The 26,590-nt window shown below is 50.6% G+C and overlaps 3 protein-coding genes across 3 annotated transcripts; 2 read left to right on the top strand and 1 right to left on the bottom strand.

Annotated features, from left to right (window-relative positions):
* The first annotated feature begins 61 nt into the window (after positions 1-61).
* LOC135825557 (mitochondrial import inner membrane translocase subunit TIM14-like) lies at positions 62-1,090 on the top strand. The gene has a single exon (XM_065338172.1). The coding sequence runs from the start codon at positions 116-118 to the stop codon at positions 605-607; it is 492 nt and encodes a 163-aa protein (XP_065194244.1). The 5' UTR covers positions 62-115; the 3' UTR covers positions 608-1,090.
* A 1,548-nt stretch (positions 1,091-2,638) lies between these two features.
* Positions 2,639-13,339, bottom strand: LOC135825746 (uncharacterized). Its single transcript, XM_065338366.1, has 11 exons — positions 12,846-13,339; positions 10,476-10,624; positions 9,789-9,952; positions 9,038-9,185; positions 8,381-8,443; positions 7,410-7,614; positions 6,812-6,879; positions 6,103-6,252; positions 5,643-5,695; positions 4,970-5,083; positions 2,639-4,085 (listed from the first exon to the last, which is right to left on the bottom strand). The coding sequence occupies exons 1-11, from the start codon at positions 13,054-13,056 to the stop codon at positions 3,839-3,841; spliced, it is 1,572 nt and encodes a 523-aa protein (XP_065194438.1). The 5' UTR covers positions 13,057-13,339; the 3' UTR covers positions 2,639-3,838.
* A 507-nt stretch (positions 13,340-13,846) lies between these two features.
* On the top strand, positions 13,847-26,500 carry LOC135825861 (uncharacterized). The gene is made up of 9 exons (XM_065338495.1): positions 13,847-15,315; positions 15,593-15,651; positions 16,579-16,718; positions 17,599-17,710; positions 19,568-19,786; positions 20,273-20,410; positions 21,381-22,586; positions 23,156-23,494; positions 24,859-26,500. Exons 1-9 carry the CDS (start codon positions 14,847-14,849, stop codon positions 25,594-25,596), a joined length of 3,420 nt encoding a protein of 1,139 aa, XP_065194567.1. The 5' UTR covers positions 13,847-14,846; the 3' UTR covers positions 25,597-26,500.
* Positions 26,501-26,590: the final 90 nt, after the last annotated feature.

Genomic DNA, 26,590 nt, shown 5'->3' with positions numbered 1-26,590 from the left:
TATCGGCACATTGCACAACGAACAGCGCAAAAGATCAATGCAAAGTCATGCTGCCAGCAAAAAGAAAAGTAAACAAGAAGATTCTGATTTCTCTCATTCCAGGAAGAAAGTTGCGATGTCGAGCCTCATTGTAGCTGGCTTGGCACTGGCCACAGGAGCGGCCACTGTCAGAGCTGTTACTCGCAACCTACCGAGGGCCACGGCTGCGGCACAGGCTGCTGCGAAGAGAGCCGCGCCACAGACTCCACCACCAGCAGCAGGCGATGGTGAAGCAGCGTCAGGGTCGGCAGGCGCTGCTGGAGATGCAGCCGGAGCTGCTGCAGGCGCAGGGGCGGCCGCAAAAGCACAGGCCAACTGGTTCAAGCAGTCCATGGATGACATCTTCGGCAGTGGACACTATAAAGGTGGATTCGAGGTGAAAATGTCACGAGCTGAAGCGGCCAAGATTCTTGGAGTGAGTACGACGTCGTCCAAGGACTCTGTAAAGAAAGCACACAAACGGTTGATGCTGATAAATCATCCAGATCGAGGTGGATCAGCGTACATGGCGCTGAAGGTCAATGAAGCTAAGGCTATTCTCGATCAAAAAAGCACCGGTGGTCAGTGAATAACTACCGAGTGGAACTTCACACTGGTGTGACTCTCTCTCTCTCACTGTCTCTCTCTCTCTCTCTCTCTCTCTCTCTCTCTCTCTCTCTCTCTCTCTCTCTCTCACACACACACACACACACACACACACACACACACACACACACACAAACAAACACACACACACAAACACACACACACACACACACACACAGTACATAGGCGAGTGTACAAAGCTGCTGATCCACACACCGCGTCTGTACATACTGAACCCCGTCTTGTATACTCATAAAACATGACCCGCACGAAAACTTAGGAAAAAGACTCACTTGACTTCTGAGTTATTTAATCATGGTTCACTATTATTTTTTAACCATATTGCTACTTTGAAATCTTTCTTGAAAAATGTACACGTACATGTAGGACCTTTATCTGAACTCTTAGCGACATGTCGACATGGCATTAGTATGCAATCGGCTGCTGTGCAGCCTGCTACAGTCTACAGGAGAATCGTGGATACTGGATGGTGTGTGTCTGTGTCTGTATGTGTCTGTGTGTGTGTGTGTGTGTGTGTGTGTGTGTGTGTGTGTGTGTGTGTGTGTGTGTGTGTGTGTGTGTGTGTGTGTGTGTGAATTAGTGGCGGTCAATTCATCAGCCTTGCAAGCTGCTGAATGGTGTAATCCCAGCACAAGTTGCTATGTCTAACATGGCTGTTCGCTATCATCGTTTCGGCGATGGGCATGCCTGAATCTGTGTGTGTGTGTGTGTGTGTGTGTGTGTGTGCTTGCCAGTTGTGTGGATTTAGACAGTTATCTGGCGCTTGTCTTGATCTGTTTCGTTCAGAATCGGGTCCGCTATCGTTGCTATAAGAGAAAATGTGTGGGTGCACAACCGGTGCATTTGCAGATTTGCGTGCTTCTCTTGCGACAGGCTTATACATGGTACATGGTACATGGTGTGTGTGTGTGTGTGTGTGTGTGTGTGTGTGTGTGTGTGTGTGTGTGTGTGTGTGTGTGTGTGTGTGTGTGTGTGTGTGTGTGTGTGTGTGTGTGTGTGTGTGTGTGTGTGTGTGTGTGTGTGTGTGTGTGTGTGTGTGTGTGTGTGTGTGTGTGTGTGTGTGTGTGTGTGTGTGTGTGTGTGTGTGTGTGTGTGTGTGTGTGTGTGTGTGTGTGTGTGTGTGTGTGTGTGTGTGTGTGTGTGTGTGTGTGTGTGTGTGTGTGTGTGTGTGTGCATATCACCTCTTGGGTCTGTTTCTTTCTCTTCTCACAAGATGTACATGAACCTGAACCAGGGAATTATAAGGGTTTGTATGACTCCCTGACCGGCGTGAACCGCATTACCAAGAGTTCATAACCCCCATAGTTACTGTAAATATACAAATTTTCGGCAGCTATTTAATTTCGGCTATATTCGGCACCGACCCAAAACACCTAAATTACTAAAACGCCGATGAAATTTTTCACAGCATCTGTCGCACTATACCATGCCCTCTACCCCACGCCGAAAATAAATCGCCGCCGAAATGTCAAAAATCGTGAAGTGCCAAAATTTTGCAGCGCCGAAATTTTGTATATTTACAGTATGAACTCTTGGTATTATTGTCCGCATGTTGCAACAAATCAATATTAAAGGAAATTTTTAGAAGTGGAACTCGGATGGTGAGCCACTGTAATTTCTCCTTTTTGTCCAAAATGTTAGGACTGTGTGAAAGGTGAGGCAAGAGCCAGGAACCATGCACATCTAAGTTTCAAGAATAGACCGACTGTGTGCCACTCTGAAGTCGAAGCGTTCCCAAATACTCGTACAGTACCATGATGAACATCTTTACAACAGGCGTACAGCCTTCAGGTCAGACCGTTGGGCCAGGCAGACTCAATGTGATCTTGCCCTCCACCAGGGAGTCGTCAAATAAAACACAAGCATTCTGTGCTGTTCGAAAAAGCCCAGCCTTTTGAATTGTGATTGAGTGAGTATGGCATGCGGACACACACTTGCATGCTGCACCGTGAACCAACAAATGGACGGGAGCACATGGTTCTCGATAAAGATGCGGCACATGGACACGCTTTTTCAAGTTTTAAATTTTAATACCGGAAGATCACATTCAAGGTTTTACATTTATCGAATATCACAGAAAATACTAGTAGCAAGAGTCGTCCCCTCTAAATAAACTTCAATATTTAAAAAAATCCTAATAAAGCTTAGCATCATGGAGATCTGGGAGTTTTTAGACGGGAACTATCACATGGTTGGAATATACAGGCAGATGTCGATGTAAAAATAGAAAGGGCCTAGGGAGATAGTGTATAAAACTGAGCAATGGAAAGGGCTAATGAAATACGAACACAGAATGTCTACACTACACATGGCGCGAGCCTAGAGTAAAACAATGTAAATGAGAATAATTTAACTATGAGTACAGCCCAACGGCAATTTACTACAATGCAACCAGGCTAACAGCAGTAGCTGCAGACTGCACGCCAGTAAAATGAAAGTAGAAGCCGGCATGCAATACGATCATGCACGGGGAGGAGAACGAGGGAAACAACAGCGACGAGAATCAGCCCAGGGTGTGTGCAGCTGGAGACACACGTCAGCGTAGGGGAATTCCCCAGACAGAAGCCCGCCGTGTGCCTCAGGGTTACTGCACGCGCACGGCGTGTTAATCCGCGGCGCTCAGTCATGACGATGTGATGGCTGCGTGACGTTGCCGAGCCCGGCCGGCCGGAGCAGCACCGATCGTCTGTGCACGTTACAGCTACTGGCATGCGTCACTCGGCACTGCCTACAGATTGGTAGGTGATGCACTCCCCACGACACACGGGTGAATAATGGCAATGAGGAGGTGATGGAAATCAGGAGTGCCATGCAGGACGAGCGGCAAGAGCGGCACGCCAAATTCAAACTGCATGGAACATCACCAGTCAAGTTCCCGTAGAGTTTATAACGGGCAAGTCCAGTGTGCTGTTGCCTGTGCGAGGTTGGTTGGGAATGATGACGTGCTAAATGTCCCAGCTTCGGGGGCCAACGTCCCAGGGTAGGGCAGGGGTGTGCGCGAAACATGGGTCAAACAACCCGGGTACACTGCAAGGTGCAGGGTCAGCACATCGGGTACAGTAGACTTCTGTGCAGAACAGAACGTACTGTAGGTAAGGACACAAATGCCTTGCTCTGTACCTGCAGTCGATCCGCTTGCCAGCAGCAGAACGCGCGTGTGTCAGTCGTGCCGCAACAGTCATCGTGCAACGCTTTACTCGCTGTCATCGGAGCACATGTTGCGTTTGCCGGCAAAGTTACGCTTGACCGTGGCCATGCGATCCATGGCGTTGATGGCACGCTGAGACTCGGCAGTGTGGTCCTGGAAGAGCATGATGTTGATGACCTCCTCCAGGATGCGTGCCTCGGGAAAGTCAATGCGTAGCTGCCGCTTGTCGGTGCCGTACACGATGGTTTGGCAGGACACCTCGGAGCGAAGCTTGTGATGGCCATAGTAGTACCTGGGTGCGTGCATGTGGAGAGAAGGAGAGAGAGAGAGAGAGAGAGAGAGAGAGAGAGAGAGAAGGAGAGAGAGAGAGAGAGAGAGAGAGGAGAGAGAGAGAGAGAGAGAGAGAGAGAGAGAGAGAGAGAGAGAGAGAGAGAGAGAGAGAGGGAGAGAGAGAGAGAGAGAGAGAGAGAGAGAGAGAGAGAGAGAAAACAGCAAAACAGGTTGAGCACGACAGGGTGTATCGCAGGGTGGTTCCACATTGTAGTTTACATCACATACCGTAAAAGTCCGGAAATAAGTACCTGCCCGAAAGAAATACCCCCTTCATTCTTTTGGCTCTGTCTGTTGAAGTCAAGTCAAGCCCGATAAACATACTGCCCGAAATAAGTACCGGTACGATGCGCACATGCTGCATGTAGCATGTACATCGACCTGAAAATGACTTCTCCACTACACACAAGTCAGGTCCGAAAGTTAGTTCGTGCCCGAAAGTCAGTACCCGCCCGAAACTTAGTACGGGTGTGGTCACTAAATTCGAAAGTAAATACGAAGTACGTACTTATTTACGGACTTTTACGGTAGTATGCCCTAGTATTCGCAGTAAGCTGCACTGAAGTCTAACAGTATCATTGGATAAACTGTGTTAGCACCTGGGGAATCCACATTGACTGACCACAGGCACTACAGTGGAACCTGGAAAATGCGACCACTCTCAGGACGGGGTAGGGGTCTACCAAAGAAATCCGGCCAGCCCCAGGACGGGGTAAAAGGGCCTGCCTAAGAAATCTGACAACCCTCAGGACTGGCCAGACAGCCTTGATTTCTCAAAGAAGGTCCGAGTGCGCGCGCGCGCGCGTGTGTGTGTGTGTGTTGGAGAGAAAGAGAGAGAGAACTTACCACGAACAGACATCATTGCCTATGACGTCCTTGACAAAGAGAACTCTTTCTTGAAAACAAACGGAGAGGCGATCGAACAATTCCACATTCTTCAGAAAGCACTCATCTGATGAGCTGGAGGACAACGAAAGGGAGGAGATATCACAGACAAGACCATATTTCAGTGAAGAATGGTTCAGCAAAGATCGAATCATGGTGGGCGGCAAGGCAGATGGGGCTCGTGCACTTTGTATAGAGGATGCCCCAGTTCAAAGATCCAGTGCTGATAAACAATACATGTATAGAGGCGAAACGAATGATGTCATCATGGGGGGGGGGGGGGTCAGCGGAACTGCTTATTAATTTTATTTACTGTCTGCACTTCATGGCACATAATGAAAATAGCCAATACAAGGAAGTGAGGGTGAATCCAACCACGGACTATGGACGCTATGTATACAGCATGAGTCGCTAGTGAATCGCTGTGCCAAAGTATCTCATATGATGATGTAATCGCATAACCTATACACACAGCAAAACGGGTAGCAAAGACCCAGAATAGGCAGCAAGTCGTCCACATACGGATGAAACGTCTACACAAGGTAATGCATAGATGACGTCCACTATGGCGCAAACAATAACGTCTTGCCTCAGCAATCCTAGTCTACATCCCGTCGCTGACACCTGCCCTCACCTTGTGTACGAGAAGTGATTGCGTGAGCGATTGTAGACGAAGCGAATGATGGGCTAAGAGAGCACACAGATGCAAACACGCGTACGCGCACACACACAGATACACGCCAATCAGAACAGTGCACGGCCAACAGTTATTATTTCAAATTCAAATATTTTTCAGAACTTTGAAGCTCCATTGTAGCCTTGTCAACTTTTCGGTACACCTCCAACCCATAACACACAAAGTCTTCGGTTACACCATGTACACCGATTGCTTCCAGATTTCTGTGACCCAGGGCGGCATCATCAGGGATACAGTAGAAGTATTCTGGCAGTGAAAAATCCCTTGTTCAGACACCCCAGACCTGCACACTTCCATCAGCAGGGCACCCTTTCGCTGTCTTTCAATGCAAGTTATTGGTCACCCCCCCCCCCCCCCCCCCGCCCCAAAAACACACACACACGTACAGAGCACTCACCCGCCACGTCTGTCTTCGAATCGTTTCAAACTCGCCCGCCTCGGTCACTATGGGAATCCGACATACGTTGGGAAGCTTGGAGTTGAAGGAGAGCTGCGCGTGGCCTCGCTTCATGCGTACAATGTACGGCTCAGGCCGCACACAAGGAACCTGAGCAGAACGTGTGCATGCACAACATGGTGAAAAGTGTGCATACGATTCTAGAAGTGACACTTGCTTACATCCTTCTGCGTGGGGGTACGGCAAGCTACAGTGCTGCTCAATGAAATCCGATCGCACAGGTCGAGTTGGCGTCCCGCACCATTTCGCAGCCCGGTTCACAGGTATAGGGCTACACTGCACTCAGCGCGTGCTTGACTCTCGCGATCGGATATCGTTGAGCAGCCCTGTACATCAGCCACGCACCAGCTGTAGGATACAAGTCAAGTTGCAAAACAGTACTGTCAGACCTCGCTTATCCGGTCCTCTTTTAGCCGGATTCCTCACCATCCGGAAGAAAATCGTTGGTTACCGATTTACAGCATATGTCATGCATACATACAGTATGTGTGTTCGATTATCCGGTTCCCTCGCCTATCCGGATATTTTGTTGACTTCCAAGATAGGACTGAAAGGGAAAAGTCTGTGCCAAAGAGAAAACCCTAAGAAGACCGAGGACTTCATTGCTAGGTAAACAAACAGACTGACAGTACAGTAACTGAAGACCTACCTCATCCTCGTCACTGCAGTCAAGACCTTCGTTGCCGGACGACGCAGCACCGGCATCAGATCGTTCGGCTACATACACACACACGTACACACGCACACACACGTACACACACACACATGTACACACACACACACACACACACACACAAGCAGATGTAAATAAGAGAGAGAGAGAGAGAGAGAGAGAGAGAGAGAGAGAGAGAGAGAGAGAGAGAGAGAGAGAGAGAGAGAGAGAGAGAGAGAGAGAGAGAGAGAGAGAGAGACAGAGAGAGACAGAGAGAGAAAGAGAGAGAGAGAGAGAGAGAGAGAGAGAGAGAGAGAGAGAGAGAGAGAGAGAGAGAGAGAGACAGAGAGAGCGGAGATGAGAGGAGAGGAGACCGCAACTGATTATGACAAACACATTCCACAGACATGCAGGGGCTCTGTCCGTGGCACACACACACGCACACACATGCCCCCCCCCCCCAAACGCATACACTTCTACGGCCATCATATCCACAGTAACCCATTTTTAAACAGCACTCTAATCCACACCATGAGATATGGCAACTACCGCACTCCTGTCATCGACACCTACACCATATCCACGGGGAACATACCTGCCCGGATGTCACCAAGCAACGTCGAGGCCTCCAAGCCCACCGATGACGCCTCCTGTACCTCGGTGTGCGTCTTCAGCTTGGTAAGTGCCTTGCGGGGCTCCAGGCGACTGCGAACCTGTCCGTGGCTGTTGGCCGAGATGACTTGCTGCGCTGTGGCGTTCTCGAACAGCATGATATGCAGCACCTCCTCATACACACGTACCTGCAGTCAGAGAACACACACATACACAGATGTAAACACACATGCACACACACACACACGCACACACACACACACAGATGTAAACACACATGCACACACACACACACACACAGACACACACACAGACACACACACAGACACACATACACACATGCACACACACAGACACACAGAGACATGCACACAAACACAGGCACACACACACACACAGATCAACCCGAATGGAACATACACGTGCGCGTCCTTTGTCTTAGACCACTTGCATGGAATACAAAGAGCAGGTAAAAGTAGGTAACTCGTAAATAAAGTACGGTAAAACCTGTCTAAGACGACCGCTCAACGGACTTTCAAAATGTGATATCTGTTACCAGGTGGTCTCCTTATCCAGGGTCATTTGACTGGAAATAGCATTCTTGGGTCCTAATTGCAGTGGTCTTCTGGGACAGGTGGTCGCCTTATCCGAGTGGTCGCCTTGACAGATTTTACTGTACTGCCTACTGGAATGAGAACTTTAACGCAGACATTTTGACATCAGAAGCACTCACGAAATTGCGTTCACATGAAACATACAAAATTAATGATGAGTTTTCCGAATTAGTTCCCGACAGGGCATGCACATTATATATACATGTCACGAACACGCCGTTCCGGCAACACTCTCCATCGCAACCATGACAGCCATGCTGACGGCATGATGGTCGCTGCCAGCATGAAGTCAGGCCATCAACACAAGACAACCAGCAGCTAGTCTTTCTTGGTCACTCACCTCGGGGAAATCAATTTTGATGTTTTTACGATCCTTGGCGTACACAATGCTCTGGCAACACACCTAAAAGCATCATGTACACAGACACACACCCACCCATGCACACACACCCACCCACCCACCCACCCACACACACACACACACACACACACACACACACACACACACACACACACACACACACACACACGAATACACCCACACACACACACCCACAATAGAGTATGAAGCCGTTGTTATGCAGATTATTGCATAAAAGACTTCATTACACACAGTTGACGCGGCGCGCCTCGGCTTGGCATGACGATTAGATCTCATCAGGGAGTTGTACAAACTTGTAAGAACTTTTACGACTCCTTTCCCCCCTGAATTCAGTTCAAACAGGCTTTCAAATAATCAATCATTTACAGTTGTCTAAATATTACACAGCAATGAAACAAACAAATCTCTTTCCGCTGTTACTCGGAGTTTCATGTGAGAACACTCATCAGACAGCATAATCAATCATTTAAATAGTATTATGTTGATTGACACATGCACTAGCACGTACCCACACACACACACACACACACAACACATACCCCCCCCCCCCCCCCCACACACACACACGTGCACATAAAATCTGCACTCTACTACCGTTGATGCAGTCACACTCACCTCGGCTTGCTTGGTCTTCGCTCCGTAGAAGTGCCAGGTACAGATGTCCTGGCCGGCCACATCCTTGATGAAGATGACACGGCCTTGAAAGCACAGGGCCAGCTTGTCAAACAGCTCCATGTTCTTCAGAAGATTCTCCTCGGATGACCTACACACATACATGCACACACGTATTATAAACAAGCACCCCAAACACGCACACACACGGAGGCTGATCACAAGGTTGAACACCAACGACAAAAAGCGTAGACAACAACCTCCCCGGCTTCGGAGACTCCGCACTATACAGCACCGTATCGGCAACTTGAGCAAATGGCAGCAGTGGTGAGCACAGCTCATAAAAAAGAAATAAGTAAAGGAAGCCGGATTCACAGCCGCGTCACCTGACGTGTTGAGAAACACATCAAGCAAATACATTCGCATCGGCAGGCCACCACTTCGCCCATATATCCTCAGTGTCGAATGCAGACCTCACAAGTCAGTCAGGGGAGAGGGGATAAGTCTCTCAACAAGCGGGCGGTTTACAGCTCATAACCAACGGCGGATGTCTCACTCACACCAAGCAAACGCCATAGGAAGCACAATCTGGCATCAGTTACGTTAGCACACAACGCACAAACAGAGCACAAACTGATCCCCGAACTGAGCTGGAACTGAGCTTGAAGTGAGCGCGAAGTGAGCAGGAACGGAGTTTCAAGTTAGCGCACACTGAGCATGCACTGAGCGTGAACTGAGCGTGAACTAAGCTTACCCGGTGTACGAGTACTTGTTATTGGAGCGGTTGTAGAGGAAGCGGATGACAGGCTGTGTGGTCTGGGACATGACGCGGTCCAGCTCCTCCACTGACGTGATGATTGGCACTTTGCACATGGGCAGTGAGGACTCCTTCAGCTGTAGAACCTGCTCAGAGAGTGCCTGCAGGTGGGAATGGTGGATGAAACAAAGACAAGACAACAACAGAGGACAACTTATTGATTTGAACTTAACTTTTAGTAATACTGTAAGTCTTTGAGAAGATATGAGCACCCCTCCACCCTCCCCCCCCCCCCCCCCGCACACACATTCTCTCTCTCTTTCTCTCTCTCTCTCTCTCTCTCTCTCTCTCTCTCTCTCTCTCTCTCTCTCTCTCTCTCTCTCTCTCTCTCTCTCTCTCTCTCTCTCTCTCTCTCTCTCTCTCTGTCTCTCTCTGTCTCTATCTCTATCTCTCTCTGTGTCTTTCTGTGTCTGTCTCTGTGTCTGTCTCTGTCTCTCTCTCTCCCTCTCTGTCTCTCTCTCTCTCTTTCTCATGCACAGACGCCCCCACGTGCAGATCCACACTCGCTCTCTCCCTCACACAGATGCTCACACACACACACACACACACACACACACACACACACACACACACACACACACACACACACACACACACACACACACACACACACACTAACCGTACCTCGATCAACTCCGTAATCAGGAAGAACTGCGCCTCGGCGAAGAGCTCCAAACACTCTACCTCTGAGCCAGGCAATGGACAGGATCCATCTCTCAGATAATTCAGGATGGTGCCAAAATGCTTTCCACTTCGGTCAACCATCACCCATCCTGACATGCAGAACAAACACAGGCATGAAAAGAAAAGGGTTGTCTTTCCCATACACGACTACAGAATGAAGGAGATTATGTGCATGCGTGCGTGTGTGTATGTGCACGCTCGTGTATGCGTTTGTGTGTGTGCTGTTGACTGGTGCAAGTTGCTATGGCTTCTGCTGTAGCATCGCTATCATCGCCTCTGGCGATGGGCGTCAAATGGTCAAATGGTGTGTGTGTGTGTGTGTGTGTGTGTGTGTGTGTGTGTGTGCGCGTGTGTGTGTGTGCGTGTGTGTGTGTGTGTGTATATGAACCCTGGTTCCAGGGTTCATATACTTTCTATTTGAAGTATACATACCTGTTAACCATGGACTGCTTCTGGCTAGATTAACTCTTGTGTAATCAATGGTGCTAGTGAAGCTTATATCAGATCCACTCTGATTTAGCCACCCACACTAGTAGCAAGTACAGTCGACCTACCCTTATAACGATAACCTCTATAACGATATTACCCTTATAACGATATTTTTCTGCCAAACCAAATCACTCCATTGACTTGTGCATACAATGCCTTACCTCTATAACAATATTGCTATAACGATATTACCCCTATAACGATATAAAATGGGCTGACCAATCGACATTTTCCATTTTATAACAATATCTAGCAGGGAATATGTAGAGCCTACTATCCAGGTAGGGCAAGCTTCACTTGATTAGTCGTTGGGACATGACGAAATGCAATGGGGGCAACATTAACAGTGGGCACCTTGCTATGTACATAATGTGCATGTACGATGCTATGAAGAGCGTAAAAAATGAACAAAATCCATGTATTATGACATATGTGTATGAAATGAACCAGTTACCCCTATAACAATATTACCCTTATAACAATATTTCTCGGTCTGACGCTAATATCGTTATAAGGGTAGGTCGACTGTATTTCCTTCACTGGGGGCAGGGATAACTGCAGTTGGATCCCGGGACGGATATCCGGATGCCGTCAATCTTTTTTCTGCACCTTGTCCTCACCCACTTATTGAGGTGTGGTGAGACCATAAGTGGGATCATTTTCAAGTCCACCCAGAGTTTTGGGGATTTTAGGGGGTGTCGTCCGTTGGGCGGTTCAATAACCAATTGAGTCATCTTTCCAAGATTCCTTTTGAGTCTCTCTCCCCCCTCCCGGGGAGACCCACGTGACCAGTTTTGGCAGTGAGCAACAAGTACAAGTGTGTGTGTGTGTGTGTGTGTGTGTGTGTGTGTGTGTGTGTGTGTGTGTGTGTGTGTGTGTGTGTGTGTGTGTTCTCGGCTCTGGTAGAGGACGGTCGTACTTTTTTTGCGCTCGTGTTTCTGGACCCGTCCGTGCTTGTTCTCGCCGTTGTGGACGGCCTGGGGTGTCCCCAGCCGTCCAGGCCAACAGTGCCTGAGGTAGGGTCTTCACCGACAGGAGACTTGGTCGGATAGTTACGATGCCGACACTCTCCTCGTCGCCCCCACCTCGGAGCAAACTACCGCACGAAGACAACGACTTGGAACGACTCTAAGCATTGGCTCCTGGAATGTTCGCTCTGTTGTGGAGAGTGATGGACCAGTTCAAGCGGAAGCCGTGAGAGGAATCGTTTCCGATAAGCCAGATCCATAGCTGCCAGAGATGGCTCTCTCGAACATGGTCCCTGAGTCCCTGACGTACTTCTCTCTCAGCGGACTGCCGTCGCTCGTCGTTCCATATTGTCGGCCCCGCAGGGCGACATGTGACCGTAATGGCAGTGTTTACCAGGACTTTTTACCAGGTGTGTGTGTGTGTGTGTGTGTGTGTGTGTGTGTGTGTGTGTGTGTGTGTGTGTGTGTGTGTGTGTGTGTGTGTGTGTGTGTGTGTGTGTGTGAGCACATTTGTTCAACCAGTCTACCCCCCCCCCCCCCCCACACACACACATACACACACAGGGCTGTCCAGAGCAACGGTGTAGGCCTATTCTATGTTGCTCTACATGGAGATCTGCATACCGAGGCCTGACTGACTTCTGCTCAGCACCTGTTCAATGCAGACAGTCTTGATTTTTAGATGAGAGTGCCGATGCCTTTACCCGCATATCCTGAGCTATCATCATCAACAACAATCCTGAAGAAATGACAAGAGAGTGCTCCGTGCTTTCGTGCATTGTTACGCATTGCCCACAAGCCTGGCCGGTGGTAAAGCACGCTCAGGCTAAGAGTAAGAAGGCAAGCCGCTTACCTTCTGCATCCACCAGGACCTTGACCTCGCCTGTGAACATAGCTCGCAGCATGCTGTCGCGTTTCGTCAGCGTGTCCAGGGTGGTGTGGAACAGCTGGCCACCGACGTTCAGGCGAATGTAATGTCCCAGGCTCTCTGGCTGCACGGGAATGCAGCCGCGAATGCACACACGGGCCAGTGGGCTACCCGTTTCATCCACCGGCGACGCCATTGCGGTCGCCTGCTTCGCTGTAAAACAGGAATCAAAAGCTGAATCTTCCTTCGGCTGTTTCTAATTCAAATTTTCTCACTGAGAAAATTAATGTTCGTCAACTGAACTCAGTTTTCGATGAAGTTTAGCTGGCACCTTTCATTTACGTCAGGAAACGGCATGCATCTCTTGAGGTAGACCTCTGGTCAGTCTGGGGAGGAAATGTCAAAATAAATATATTGGAAGACAGTTTGCAGTGGCTTGGCCACTCTCAGCAGTATCTCTTTTCTGCTCAACGAAAGTCCAACACTCGAACTCCGAACTCGGCTTGCTTGAGCAGTGCAGTGAGTTCCGGATGGATGCCGCGCGTGTGTAGTACCAAACTGCGTACAACCGCCGTGCGACACACTGCGTCACTTCCGTTCCGATTTTTTGATCTATTTTTGACCTGTGACTGTGTCACGTGTGTGGTATGAGGCAGGGAGTGGTAAAATACCGATACTTTATTACTCTCTGGCATGATAAGCCATCGGCATCGCACACAACTCGGATGCGGACAGCAACCCGGACCGTGATGTGACACTAACCACTGTTGACAGGACAACGAGGATCCCCTAGGCGACGAGGAAGTCAGCGTTCAAACTACGCGGAGTATGTATTATGTAGCTATCCATCTCGCAGAGAAACATACCGCCACAGACTCATTGCATGCTGCGCTAGCTTCGCAGGTCGCAGCTTCTTTCAATCTTTGTGAACCAGTCCAGCATAGATAAGATCTACTGGTACCGCGATAGTATGACACTATGAGTAACAATAACATGTAGGATTGTAGCACAAAAAGCAACAGAGAAAGCGTCCGCTGCTTTTGATTCGTTTTGTGTTTGTCCACGGTGAGCAAGCGGAGGTAGAGCAAATATTGTGTGGCTTGGACTAGGAATAGGAGGTTTTGAGCGCTGGATGCAGGATCACGAATTCCTCCGATAGCAGCAGCCACACATTGACGGACGTAGCGCCGAGATCACATACGACCTGCTTGGTGAAATAGAATTGCCTCGCACCAATGCTAATAAAGTCTTGCGGATTTCACTCTTATGAAGTTATGTTATAAGAGCTTTCCATTGGCATCTGAATTCTCATCGTGTGCTGCAAGGAACTGATTTCTTCCTATCGATAGTCCTCCTGACGCTGTACGAGCGCTCGGCTTGCAAGCAGATACAAGTGGCATATTTGACGATCGATCATTCATTCGGCCGCAAAGCTCGTTTGCAGCGGACGTATGCTAGCCCGTCGAACTAAAATCACTTCTGACGCTGGCCCGGTCGCCTGGAGTACCTGGGCTGTCCGTGGCTGCTGCTTATGCGCCCTGGATATCAGGTCACTGAGAGCGGCGAATGAACGGGCCGTGGTGTGTTCGTCCCGGCAGTGATTCCAGTGCTTCGCTATTGTCGTCTGCGACCTGGTGCCCGAGTGAGTGACTGTGTGAGCGAGTGCGTGTCACCGCGGGTTACATCTTGACTACTGTGGACTCGTCACGGAATCCGGTACCGTTGACCCGACTCTGGAATCTGTGCTGTCACTAGAAACACGTCTGACACAGCACAGGACACAGCCCTGGACACAGCCCTGGACACAGCCCTGGACACAGCCCTGGACACAGCCCTGGACACAGCCCTGGACACAGCCCTGGACACAGCCCTGGACACAGCCCTGGACACAGCCCTGGACACAGCCCTGGACACAGCCCTGGACACAGCCCTGGACACAGTGCAATCACGCGAGTAACACGTGTGACACCGCAAGAACCGGACGCTATGATGACCAGCCCCGGCCGGCGCCCGACGCACTCGCACGGCACTCGTGCCGACATTGGCGGCAGTGGCGGGGGCTCACTGAACTACAGCACGAGCTCGTCCATCAGTAACCGACTGGATTCGAGCGAGGACGATGAAAACAACGACACGGTCAGAGATGCGACGGCCGCGACCGCCTACTCGGACGACTTTGACTCCGAAGAGGAGCTAGAGCGGGAGAAACGCTCGCCCACGCCGTACACACTCGCATCGTACTCATCCAGCCGCCACTCGGTCGACAGGGACGACGACGATGATGGCGGTGGCGGTCGGTCGGCGGGCGTCGTGCTGCCGCCGATCGGCACGCACACGCAGGGAGGCCTGGTGCAGCCCAGGGCTGCCGCTCGGGCGCGTCAATCGCAGCCTGCGGCAGAGGCAGCCATGGGCAGGAGCAGACCGGCGAAGAAGAAGACTAGCAACGCCGGATATGGTAAGTTGGCCTTGAAACTTGAACATGTGATCATGGAGATTTGTAGGATGCGGAGGTGTACAAAATCACGGCTCCTGCATGTCGGACCCAGTCAGACGGAGGTTGCCACGTCTGGAGGTACGCCACCGCCCTCAACCACAAGGATCGAGGCGCAAATGCAGCTCTTAATGCGACGGGAGGCACTTGACGCAGATCAGACCCACCACCAAAGTGGTCAAAGACCGGAAATCTCACTCGCTGCGTCCATGCCACCTTTTTTTTTGTTATCATTGTGCAGGTGCTGGTCATACTAAGAAGAACGCTACCAGTTGGCAATCGACTCAAAAGACTAGGCGGGTAAGCATGGCATACAATTGCTTTCTAGGTACGGTTGTTAGGTCTCCACTCTCCTATACATGCTCCTTCCCCTGCACTATGCACTATGCACCCTGCACTATGCGTTCAAGTGAGCTTGTGCATATGAGTACCTTCCAGCGTATCTCCTCAAGTTCCCTGCGTGCACGAACCTTGCACACCAGTGACGCTGTGCACATGACACCCCGCGTGTCCTTTTCCCGGCATGAACTGTGTACTCGAATGCCCCCTTGCACATGCATGTAGGTCATAGCAGGCGCGTGCGCCGGTGCCCTTCAAGGGGGGGGGGGGGGCGTCCCCTGGGAAATTTTTCAAATGATGAAGCAAAATCCTGCATTTTGAGCTGAAAAAAAGGGGGGTTCCGGGCACCCAAGAACCCATACGGGGCACGCGCCTGGGTCAAAGCTCAGTAAGCCTCACCGTTTCTCCTTTCCCAGCCTGCATCCTCTTCTTCTCTTACACATCACGCTGGCCTGGGTAATTGTACATGCACTTATTCTCTATAATTGTATTCCATAGCTACCCTTGCCCCCCCTCATCTAGCCCGAGCGCATGCGTGCACCTACTTGGCCGTCTTGCCATAGTGAGCTCGATTTTACAACCGCGGCCATCTTGTTGCCGTCTTGTGTGACTCGTGCAATTCCAACACCGCTTCTGAGCTGCTATCAGTGTGTACACATATGTCAGCTAAATAGAGTCTCATGCGACTGATGCGTGATTTGGCAATTGAACATAGAGGACTAGAGGAGTCAAAACAGGACAAGGAGTGCTTTTGAAGCATGGTTTGACTTCAGGTTTCTCCCGTTCGGCCACTCTCCCTCTATCTCTCTCTCTCTCTCCGAGCCCTCTCCGAAGTTTTTCTCTCTCTCATAATTGCCTGGACGCACGCGGTGTTGCACCTTCCTGCAGACTTCGTCTCCGCTTAGCTTTTCCAGTCGAACAGGACCGTCCACCAACACCACGCTGCGGTTCACCTCTGCCAAACGCAATCGGTTCGCTGCCCTCCGCAATGAACTGAAGCTAGTCAAAGACCAGGTGGAGGAGGCTAGGTAAGGGAATTGTGATGTTTGACGAACTGACATAAGAAGGTTTTATTATGAAGTAGCAGATGTCCAGTTGTCTATCCATTCGTTCTCACCGTCTAAAAGTAGATGTGTTGCTTGCGACGGGCTGACAACATAGTGAGTATTGATGACCTTTTGAGATAGACTCACAGATTCAAAAGCCTGCTCAATTGAAACATATGTTCTACAAGTACCGTAAAGTTCCGCCAGAGCGCCCCACCATCTCCTCCTTTCATGGTTGTATTGTGGAGGTGGTCCCCTGTCTGTAGGTCATACGACACGAACTTTGTACACATATTGCACGTTCTGCAGACAATCTGTACCTTCGAGCGGACACAAGCTCCACACAAAAACCTGCTTAGTGTGACCTTAGTACACTAAGGTTCTCACACCGTATAAACTTCGTTGCACTCCGCCATATGATTTTCCTTTCCCTGGCTGTACAATCACGGTGGGCGCTCTCGCGAGACGGGGTGCTCTGGCGGTACTTTCCGGTATCACTGCAGCCTTGTCAAGAATCTAGATGAAAGAGAGTAAGAAATCATGTAATGCATAATTACATAGCACCCGTATTTCATCACAACTGCATGTTGCTCCCCAGAGCCAAACAATGCCAACATCTGACACTGCTTAGAACCGATATTACCCAGGGATGAGCTTAGTTGCGTTTTAGCTCCTACAAATGAACTGTGCCTCACACAAATCAAGCCAAGTAAGGGGCGGTTCGTAAATATCGATATTTTTTAAAGCCGAAATGGATTAGTTTCATTTCAACCTAACCCCTCCCCCCCCCCCCTCCACTGCCCCTCAGAACGTAAAATAGAATTGTTCTACTTCTTAATCCTGATGTCTGGTGCTCGTTTAGGAGAGAGAACAAGTTGCTACACGAAACAAACCGTCGCACTGAGAAGGCCCTGCATCGCTATGAGGGCCATGAGGATGGACTGGCCAGCATCCTTCAGAGACACGAGAGCGAGGTGAGAACGATGGGGACACGTCTGCGGTTTGCATAGCCCCACAGTGGTATGGTGGGCAGGCAGGCTGGCATATGGAAGCTGTCTGCCGCGTGGTACAGAACGTCGTGACGATAGCGCTATACCTACCGAACGAGGAATGCTCCATACTGCGAGCTTGATCTTCCTTGTACCATGGGGTGGTGAACAAGCAGACTCTTAGGGTTTCCGGATGATTGCTTAGGTTGTGAAACCCTGAGCTGTATCTAAGCTCTTTTCCCCTCTCCCCCAACTACATAGACTGGTTGTACATTGTGCTTTCTGTTCATGGCTCTAAGATCAGTCTTAGGCTGCGTTTACACGACAACGCACGGCCAGTTTTCCGTTTTCAGTCCCGCATTTCTTTTTTCGTTTTCGTACGTTTACATTACCAAAGCCGATCCGAGGTGGTCTCCGTTTGTATCGTTTTTAAAGGGGAAGTTAAGGCAAAAATTAAAATTTCACCAGTTGTAGTCTTCGGGGTGCTGAGTCGAATGGTCTTGGTCCGAGGAAGCTGAGACGCTCCCTTCCTACTTGAATCCCAATCGAACTCGCGCACTTCCACCGAAACTGGGTGACTGCGCCCTACTAGATGGGGATTTGTATGCAAAATGTCACTAAAAGCGCCATTTCGTTCTTATAAAAGCACGGATGACCGCGATTGGCCAATATGTTGTAGTCTTTGGGACGCTGAGTCGACTGGTTTTGGTCCGAAAAGGCTGCGATGCAGCGTTCCTCCTTTATTCCCAATCGAACATGGTTGAAGAAGCGGTCACGTGGTCCTGGGTGCCCAAATCACCTGGTCACCACGCCAGCAGGTGACAACTTTCACACCAAGGTTCAACTCGGGTTCAACTCGAGTGACAGGACTGCACCCAAAAAAGGTCAAACAGGCTAGTAAATTGTACCCTGCAGGCACGGTGACCAGGTGACTGGTGTACGCAGGAGCACGTGACCGCTTCTTCAACCATGTTCGATTGGGAATAAAGGAGGAACGCCGTATCGCAGCCTTTTCGGACCAAAACCAGTCGACTCAGCGTCCAAAAGACTACAACACATGGGCCAATCGCGGTCATCCGTGCTTTTATAAGAACAAAATGGCACTTTTAGTGACATTTTGCATACAAATCCCCATCTAGCAGGGCGCAGTCACCCAGTTTCGGTGGAAGTGCGCGAGTTCGATTGGGATTCAAGTAGGAAGGGAGCGTCTCAGCTTCCTCGGACCACGACCATTCGACTCAGCACCCCGAAGACTACAACTGGTGAAATTTTAATTTTTGCCTTAAAGTCAAAATTGTACTTGTAAAAACAATTTTTTGGATTGTCGGATCCGTGTAAACGGCCGAAAACGAAACAAACGTGACGGAAAACGAGGCCAGCACACAGTTTCGACTGTTTACACACCCAAATTTATCCGGCAGAGCATTTTGGTTTTCTTCCGTTTTGGTGTACAACTTTTACGGTTCGCTCTGCGTACCGTGTAAATGAACCATGGATCCGAAAGGATTTTGTTGCGTTTTCGCCCCCAGCGTTGTCGTGTAAACGCAGCCTCAGCAAACGTTAAAGTGTTCCGCTACTTCTGCCGTCCTGTCTACGTCAGTAGTGTTCGGACGCTAACTTGTGTCCCAGCCTATTATTCCAAGTGTATTTCAAGGTATGCGTATACATCTGTGAGTCTGAGTGTTGAAAACTGTGTACGTACTTCCCGCGCACACCCTTCATTCTTTCATTCACTTATCCATACACACGTCCACACACGCGTGCACACACACCCGGTTACACACACACACCACTCAACCCCCCCCCCCCCCTCTCTCTCTCTTTCAATCCACACCCTTGCAGATCCGTGCGCTCAAGCAGCAGCTACGCAGCAGCAAACAGACCTCCATGGCCCTGGAGCAGAGACTGCAAGCTCGTCAGGATGAACTACAGCAGGCGCAGCGCAAGTGTAATCGCCTTGAGCAGATGGTAGCTTCGCGAGACCTCAAGGAGCGGACCCAACTCACGTCCGAACTGCAGGTAGCAAACGAACGACACGACCGGCAGGACTTGCAAATTCGGGTAAGTGGGGAAAACCCGAGAGAGAGAGAGAGAGAGAGAGAGAGAGAGAGAGAGAGAGAGAGAGAGAGAGAGAGAGAGAGAGAGAGAGAGAGAGAGAGAGAGAGAGAGAGAGAAAGAGAGAGAGAAAGAGATGTGATAGTATCAAACTGTTGAACTGTTGACATAACAGGAACATTCCTACCCAATGTGCCAGGATCGTCATCAGAAGTGTTTTCCGTTTGCAAGTTACTCTGCTGCATTGAAGTCATACTACCGGGTCACTCTGGAAATGTCTAGACTGTCAGTGTGCCTTTGGTCTACGTCCCGAGATCGTTAAGTTTAAATAACGTCAATATACTCAATCTCCAGACAGCAAGCTGTGTCAAAGGTGTTAGGTCTCCTCAGCGGAGCTCAGAGTTGCTGGCCGCACCGATCTCAATGAAGTCTAATGATATGTACGTAGTCTGACAGTATCTGTTTCATACTGCACGATTGTGCTCTCTGCAGAAACTACAAAAGCAGCTGGCCATGGACGAGAAGAATCAGAAACGCCAGCAGGCCAAGTCGAAAGAGGAGATACGCCGCCAAGACGCCGCGGTACACGAGCTGGAGCAGAGATTGCGCACTATGCACGTGCAGCTGAAGGTAAGAGATATCATTACTGGGAGCATGGTACTGTACGTCCAGTGGTATCAGGGCCGTAGCAGGCGGTCCGGCAGGTCCGGCAGCTGCCGGACCTGTATTCGGCCAAAAAAACAAACATGTGAGCAGCTCAGGATGTCCACCCATGATGATGTGTGCAATAAGTAGAGGTAGTACAGTCATGGTAATAGCAACAGTATTATACATAATTATACTTTGAAGTTTGAACTCTGTAGTTGTACTCAAGTACATGTCATGTACATGTTGTTGCGAATACCACGTACATAGAGTGTTGTCCTGTGCTTTATGACCTCCTGCCATTCCTCCATTGCAATGTCCTTTCTCCTCCTCCAAGGGACCAAACGTCCATTTTTGGTTCTTTTATCACATGCGTTTAGATACTGTTGCTATGCCTTCATAGTCTTCAACAAGTTCTGTTTGGACGGACACAACATGCTGATGCCCTTTTTCCTGACTCATTCAGAACATCCTTCTTCCTTTTCTCGCCCTATGTCACGCCGCATGGTCACAATTACATGTCATACATGTACTTCAATATGTACATGTATGACATGTACATAAATGTACAATCATATACATTTTGTACCTGTACATGTACCGGCATGTGTAGGAGTGTGGGCTCAGGGGGGGGGGGGGGGGGCATCGAGGTCGGATCTTGCCGGACCAACCAAAATGGGGCTGCTACGGGCCTGGGTATGAATGCTTGGCGAGTTTGCTCACTGACCTCAATAGGCATTTGGAAAGAGGTTGCTCCCAGGGAGGGGCAGACACTTGGATGCAAAACAAACCATAGCAAAGGAGAGAGGTTTGTCCCCTGTGAACCTAGGTCAGATTTGCAGAGAAAATGATTGTGACGAGTATTTCTGTGGTGGAGGCAACAAAGGCTCCGGGTGCACAATCTGCTCAAGTATTCGTGTCAATTTGTTCATGCTCTCTTTTTGGTGTCCTCCAGGAACGGGAGAAGGAGCTCCAAGTGAAGAACATTTACAGCCAGCGCATCAGCCACAACATGCCGGCTAACCTGAAACTGCCGCCCATCGCCAGCACCCAGGACGTGGCAACCTCTACCGCTGATCTAAGTGTTGCCATGTCAACGCGGGGCGACGCTAGCAGCTTAGCCCTGGATGTGGTGAGCGGGCTAAACAGCGTGCAGACCAGCCCTCGCAACCTGGCCCCCAGCGTACAGCAGCAACAGCACACGCCTCGTAACCCAACGTCCACCGTCGGCAGCGTACAGCCGACCCCACGCAGCACGGCGCCTGCGGGTAGCATCCAGTCTACACCCCGCGATTCGATCACCGTACAATCTCCACAGTACACATCCCCACCGATGCATGCAGGCAGTACATATACAAGTCCTAGACAAGGCCTCGGTAGCGAGTCGTCAATTCCAGGGGAGAACGTCAGTGGGGACGACGTGGAGGATCTCACCGCGCATGGTGACGTCAGTGGTCACGCTCCAGTAGATAACACCACTGCGTCAGGTGGCAACACATCGCGATCGCAGCAGCCTGCCGATGCCGATGCAGCTGTGACTGGCGTAGCGACAACAACACCTGGACGGGTATCAAACACGTTTGTCACTCAGCAGGAGCAGATCACCGGTGCGAGCCACGTCACGGCGGGCGGAGGAGCAAAGCCTGCGCGGAATGTGTTCCAGTCGTACGACCCCAGTGCGGCTGGCAACTCCTCAGTGCAAACGGGTAACGAGCCATCTGCCGTGTCCGTGGCTACGGCCCAGCCAACCCAGCAGCAGTCCCGCGTCAACCTGTTCCGGAGGCATGACCCGACTCTCGCCGCCACCAGCTCAACGCCATCGCTGCACGTCAACGAACCACCGTTGCATTTTAAGCCGGCCAAGATGTCCTCCGACGCCGGGGCAGGACCAGCACATGTCCCAGCGGCAGCAGGTGCAACGCTCGGTCAGCAACCGAACATCGTGCAGTCGGAGGAAGCCAGGCGCAAGGAGGAATCCAAGCGCAATCTTCTCGCCATGCTGAAGGGGACAGCCAAAGGTGACCTTGCTGCAGGTGCAGGCCGCCCGGGCGCTCAACAACAGCCGCCGCCGCAGCAGCAGCGGGTGGAGACGATGGACGAGGCGACGAAGAGTCGTGTGAAGCAGGAGATGAGGCGCATGGTGATGCAGAGTGACACGGAGGTAAGCGTCGCCAGTGCAGGTAGCGGCTGATTTCAGTGCACTTGGAAGTCTCCATTGGAAGGAGCAGTGATCCAATGCAGAGCGCACATGCTGCTTACAAGAGGTGACTTACTGCAGGTGTATGAGCAGACTGTCCACTTTCCATCAAACCGCAAGTTCTGTATGTGACTGCTTCATGTACAGTGAAACCTGTCAAGGCGACCGCTCAAGGGACCTTCAAAATGTGGTCTCTGTTACCAGGTGGTCTCCTTATCCAGGGTCATTTGACTGGAAATAGCATCCCTTGATCCTTGTTTCAGTGGTCTTCTTGAACAGGTGGTTGCCTTATCCAAGTGGTTGCCTTATCCAAGTGGTTGCCTTATCCAGGTGGTTGCCTTGACGCGTTTTTACTGTATATGTATTTCGTATTGCATGATAATTATAGCGAACCGTTTTCCATGTCCTAATTTGAACGTGAAGTGTAAGTGGGTTTCTCTCATAATAAACTTTGGCTAAAAAAACACATTCTCCTCTACAATGATGTTCTTTATATCAGGAGTCGACTGTACTTTGCTGTATCTGCAATGCAGGCGGAGACGGAGAAGACGATGAGCAACAACATCTCCACGACAACTCTGGCCGGCAGCGAGCAGAGCGTGGGACGTGACCTCCGGTCCGGTCGCCACAGTCCCCCGCCGCCAGCGCAGCAGCAGATCAACTGGCCCAGACCCGTGGAGAACCTGCACGCCGGGAGGCCGGCGTCCTACGGCAGCACGGCAGCGGGTAGAGAGCAGGGTGGTGGTGGTGGTGCGGGTATTCCCCGGGGAGCAGCAGCTGGTGGCAGTGCCGGGGCTGGCCGACGGGGCACCGCCGACTTCTGGAACGCCGATCGGCGAATCGATTCCGCGTCGAGCGTGCGAGCTCAGAGGGTGAGTTCGGTAATATTCTCAATAGTGCTACTGTTACCGTAAAGTACTGCGAGAGCGCCTCACCATCTCGTCCTTTCGTGGTCGTATTGTGGAGGTAGTGTTGTGTGTGTGTAGGTCATACGACACGAATCTTGTACACACATTGCACGTTGTCCGGTGAATCCGTACTGAATTTACCTTCGAGCGGACACGAGCTCCACACAAAAACCTGCTTTGTGTGACCTTAGGTTTTAAGGTCCTAAGGTTCCCACACCGTACAAACTTCGTTGCACTCTGCGTTTCAAGTTCCCTTTCTCTGGCTGTAAACTCAAAGTGGGGCGCTCTCGCGAGACGGAGCGTTCTCGCGGTACTTTACGGTAGTATTACTAGCACCTTCGCAATGTAAGCGGGCTTGCAAACTGCGCTTGTGCCATTCAGGACCATAAAGAAACAGAAAATACAGGAGGACAAAGTCATGAGAGTTGGTGGGATCTCGATCCCGTCATTTACAGTCAGTAATGAAATGTAGTCCTACTCAATGAAAATAATGTACGGTCCTACTCAATGAAATGTAGTCCTACTCAATGAAATGTAGTCCTACTCAATGAAATGTAGTCCTACTCAATGAAATGTAGTCCTACTCAATGAAATGTAGTCCTACTCAATGAAATGCGATCGCGTGAATCACTTTGCGCTGAGCGAAGCCGCTATGTCGCCCCAGACCTGTGAACACTGGCCTGTGGACTGGGGTCAGGGCTGTAGCTTCTGCATGAGATCGGATTTCATTGAGAGGAACTGGTGTGCATAACACTATTGGATCCGTGTGTGTTCGCTGGCTATAAAATATGGATAAGGAGAACTTTCGTTGTTGCGAACACATACCATTGGTCCCTGGATGTTAGTTCTAAAGTGGTTTGGCTGTACTACAGGCTGCTGTCAGGCATGCTGAATAGGGTCCGGCGAATTCTGCCGGCAGAAAGGTTTGTATGGTTCTGCCAATTTCACTGCTTTTCGAGCAGAATCTGCCACCTTTTCGAGCATAATCCGCCGGTCCCTAATGCAGAATCTACATACAGTCAACTTCGCTTGTAACGACTGCGGACATAACGACAATTCGCGAATAACGACAGAATCTCCATGCCCAGAGCAAAGTCCCATCCAACTGTAATACATATAATGAGACTTCGGGTATAACGACACTTCGCGAATAAGGACACTTTTCTGATGCCCCGCCGAATGTCGTTATAAGCGAAGTTGACTGTACTAGCACACAAGTAGTACCTGGGAACCACTTCAAATGGTTTCATCCTGTGCGTGAGAATTTTTCACCATTGTAACATGCACTTTCTGCATTGTGTTTTTTTTCCCTGTTTGACGACCGCCAGGGTGAAAGCGAGGTGGACGAGAAATTCATCCGTCGCAAGCCGCCCACCGGCCTCCAGCCGAAGCGCCGCCGTCCCGGGCCCCAGCGCGGTGGCGGGCCCGGTGACAGCTCCGAGGTGACGACAACGACTACCACAACGTCCAGCAGCTTCGAGACGCCGCACCGTGGCGGCAACGTCGCTCAGGCGACGGCGCACAACAGCACGGGCGGCGACGGCGGGTTGGCACGACGACAGTTGCCGCGACGATCTACGAACCGCGCGGTCGTGCCGGACACGACGGACGACGAGGGGATGTACGACACGCGGGCCCAGCGTCGACCGCCGCGGGGCCTGGGATCCAAATCGAACAGCGGCTTGCTGGGCAGCAGCCAAGTCGACCTGTTTGGCGATCCAGTCGGCGTTGGCGCGAGCGGTGGCACTGATCGCAACAAGCCGGCGGCGCTGACGTTCAAAACTCCCATGGGCGTGCAACCGGTCACAATGGTTTATCACACATCCGGCGGTGGTATCGCACACACTGGCGGCGGAGGTGGCTACGGGGGATTGTCTCACTCGTCGAGCCGCATCAGCGTAGACGAACTGCCTGGCGACGCCAATACGTCATCACAGCCACCACCGCAGTGGGCACAGCAGCCAGGCACCTCCAGTGTAAACGCACCGCTGCGGACAAACTATCCGCATTACGACGACGACGAAGACGACATCGAGGAGATTCCGACGGTGATATCGAGGAGATAGAAGCGTAGCGTTGTGTGCGCACATACACGCACACACCACGTCAGTAACTTGAGCTTCATTGCACAGTCGCGCTCGGTTGAAATCCGACCCAGAGTGCAAAGCTGGTGGCCTGGACTAGCACCGATTACAGCATAGTATTTGTAGATGTGTGCGTCCTGCCGTATTTGTACCACTTCCAGATCGTCAAGGCCGTGCTAGTTGAGGGCGACAAATCTGCACTCTGGGTGGGATATCACCGAGCACGACTGCACTAGTACCAGTTGTGACCATACATTGATCGCTAATACTCAGGCTTGCCGTTGATTCCTGTTCGTTCGCCCTGTGCGAGCGCGTGCAATGCTGACAGCTTCTGCATCACTATCTCACCCATATTACCTTTGGTTTGACACATGACTGTGAACATTCAAGTCGTTGACCGGAATTTGCTAGTTGGCCCGATAGTTTTTGGTTGATTTCAATGCCTGTGCTACCAGTATTCCAACAATAACATAATAATAATTATTATTGTTAACTCATTGATGTATACGGGCAGCCAGAGTAGCCTGTAAAATTGATACGAGCATATTATATTGATAGTCAGACCTCGCTTAACCGCACACATCCGTTTTCCACAAAAATATCCGTTTAGGCGAGGGAACCGGATAAACCGAACACCGGTTATGTTGGATGCATCACGTATCCTGTAAATCTGCAACCAGCTACTTTCTTCCGGATGGCGAGGGATTCGGATAAAAGAGGACCGGATAAGCGAGGCCTGCCGGTACTTCGAAGTAAAACAATCCAGGCAGTGGGCGAATGTGCGCGGTGTGGTAGTCTAGGCGTATCCATCCACGTATTTCATGGCTGTGCGAGGCAGTCGGTATGAAGTTTTTTTTGAACTGATCCCAGGTTTAATAGGACAGAATGTAGCTGCCGACAATAAAATTAATGGATAATGCCTGGTCTGTGTTCTGCATTCTTGTGCACGCCTGCCTGCATGGCAATCGTCACGAAG

Source organism: Sycon ciliatum, chromosome 10 (genome assembly GCF_964019385.1).
Source record: "Sycon ciliatum chromosome 10, ocSycCili1.1, whole genome shotgun sequence".
Classification (NCBI taxonomy): Eukaryota; Metazoa; Porifera; class Calcarea; order Leucosolenida; family Sycettidae; genus Sycon; species Sycon ciliatum.
This window is presented reverse-complemented; position numbering and strand designations above follow the sequence as displayed.

What these genes read in the sequence shown, in the direction of transcription:
- LOC135825557 (XM_065338172.1), top strand. Translation starts at nt 116, where the DNA reads ATGTCGAGCCTCATTGTAGCTGGCTTGGCACTGGCCACAGGAGCGGCC.
- LOC135825746 (XM_065338366.1), bottom strand. Translation starts at nt 13,056, where the DNA reads ATGGCGTCGCCGGTGGATGAAACGGGTAGCCCACTGGCCCGTGTGTGC. An exon ending in AACAAGTACTCGTACACCGG is followed by an intron (nt 9,186 to 9,788) that starts GTAAGCTTAGTT and finishes GTATGTGTGTAG; the next exon opens with GTCATCCGAGGAGAATCTTC. An exon ending in GGCAATGATGTCTGTTCGTG is followed by an intron (nt 4,086 to 4,969) that starts GTAAGTTCTCTC and finishes GCACGCACCCAG; the next exon opens with GTACTACTATGGCCATCACA.
- LOC135825861 (XM_065338495.1), top strand. Translation starts at nt 14,847, where the DNA reads ATGATGACCAGCCCCGGCCGGCGCCCGACGCACTCGCACGGCACTCGT. An exon ending in CGACTCAAAAGACTAGGCGG is followed by an intron (nt 15,652 to 16,578) that starts GTAAGCATGGCA and finishes ACCTTCCTGCAG; the next exon opens with ACTTCGTCTCCGCTTAGCTT. An exon ending in TTCAGAGACACGAGAGCGAG is followed by an intron (nt 17,711 to 19,567) that starts GTGAGAACGATG and finishes ACACCCTTGCAG; the next exon opens with ATCCGTGCGCTCAAGCAGCA.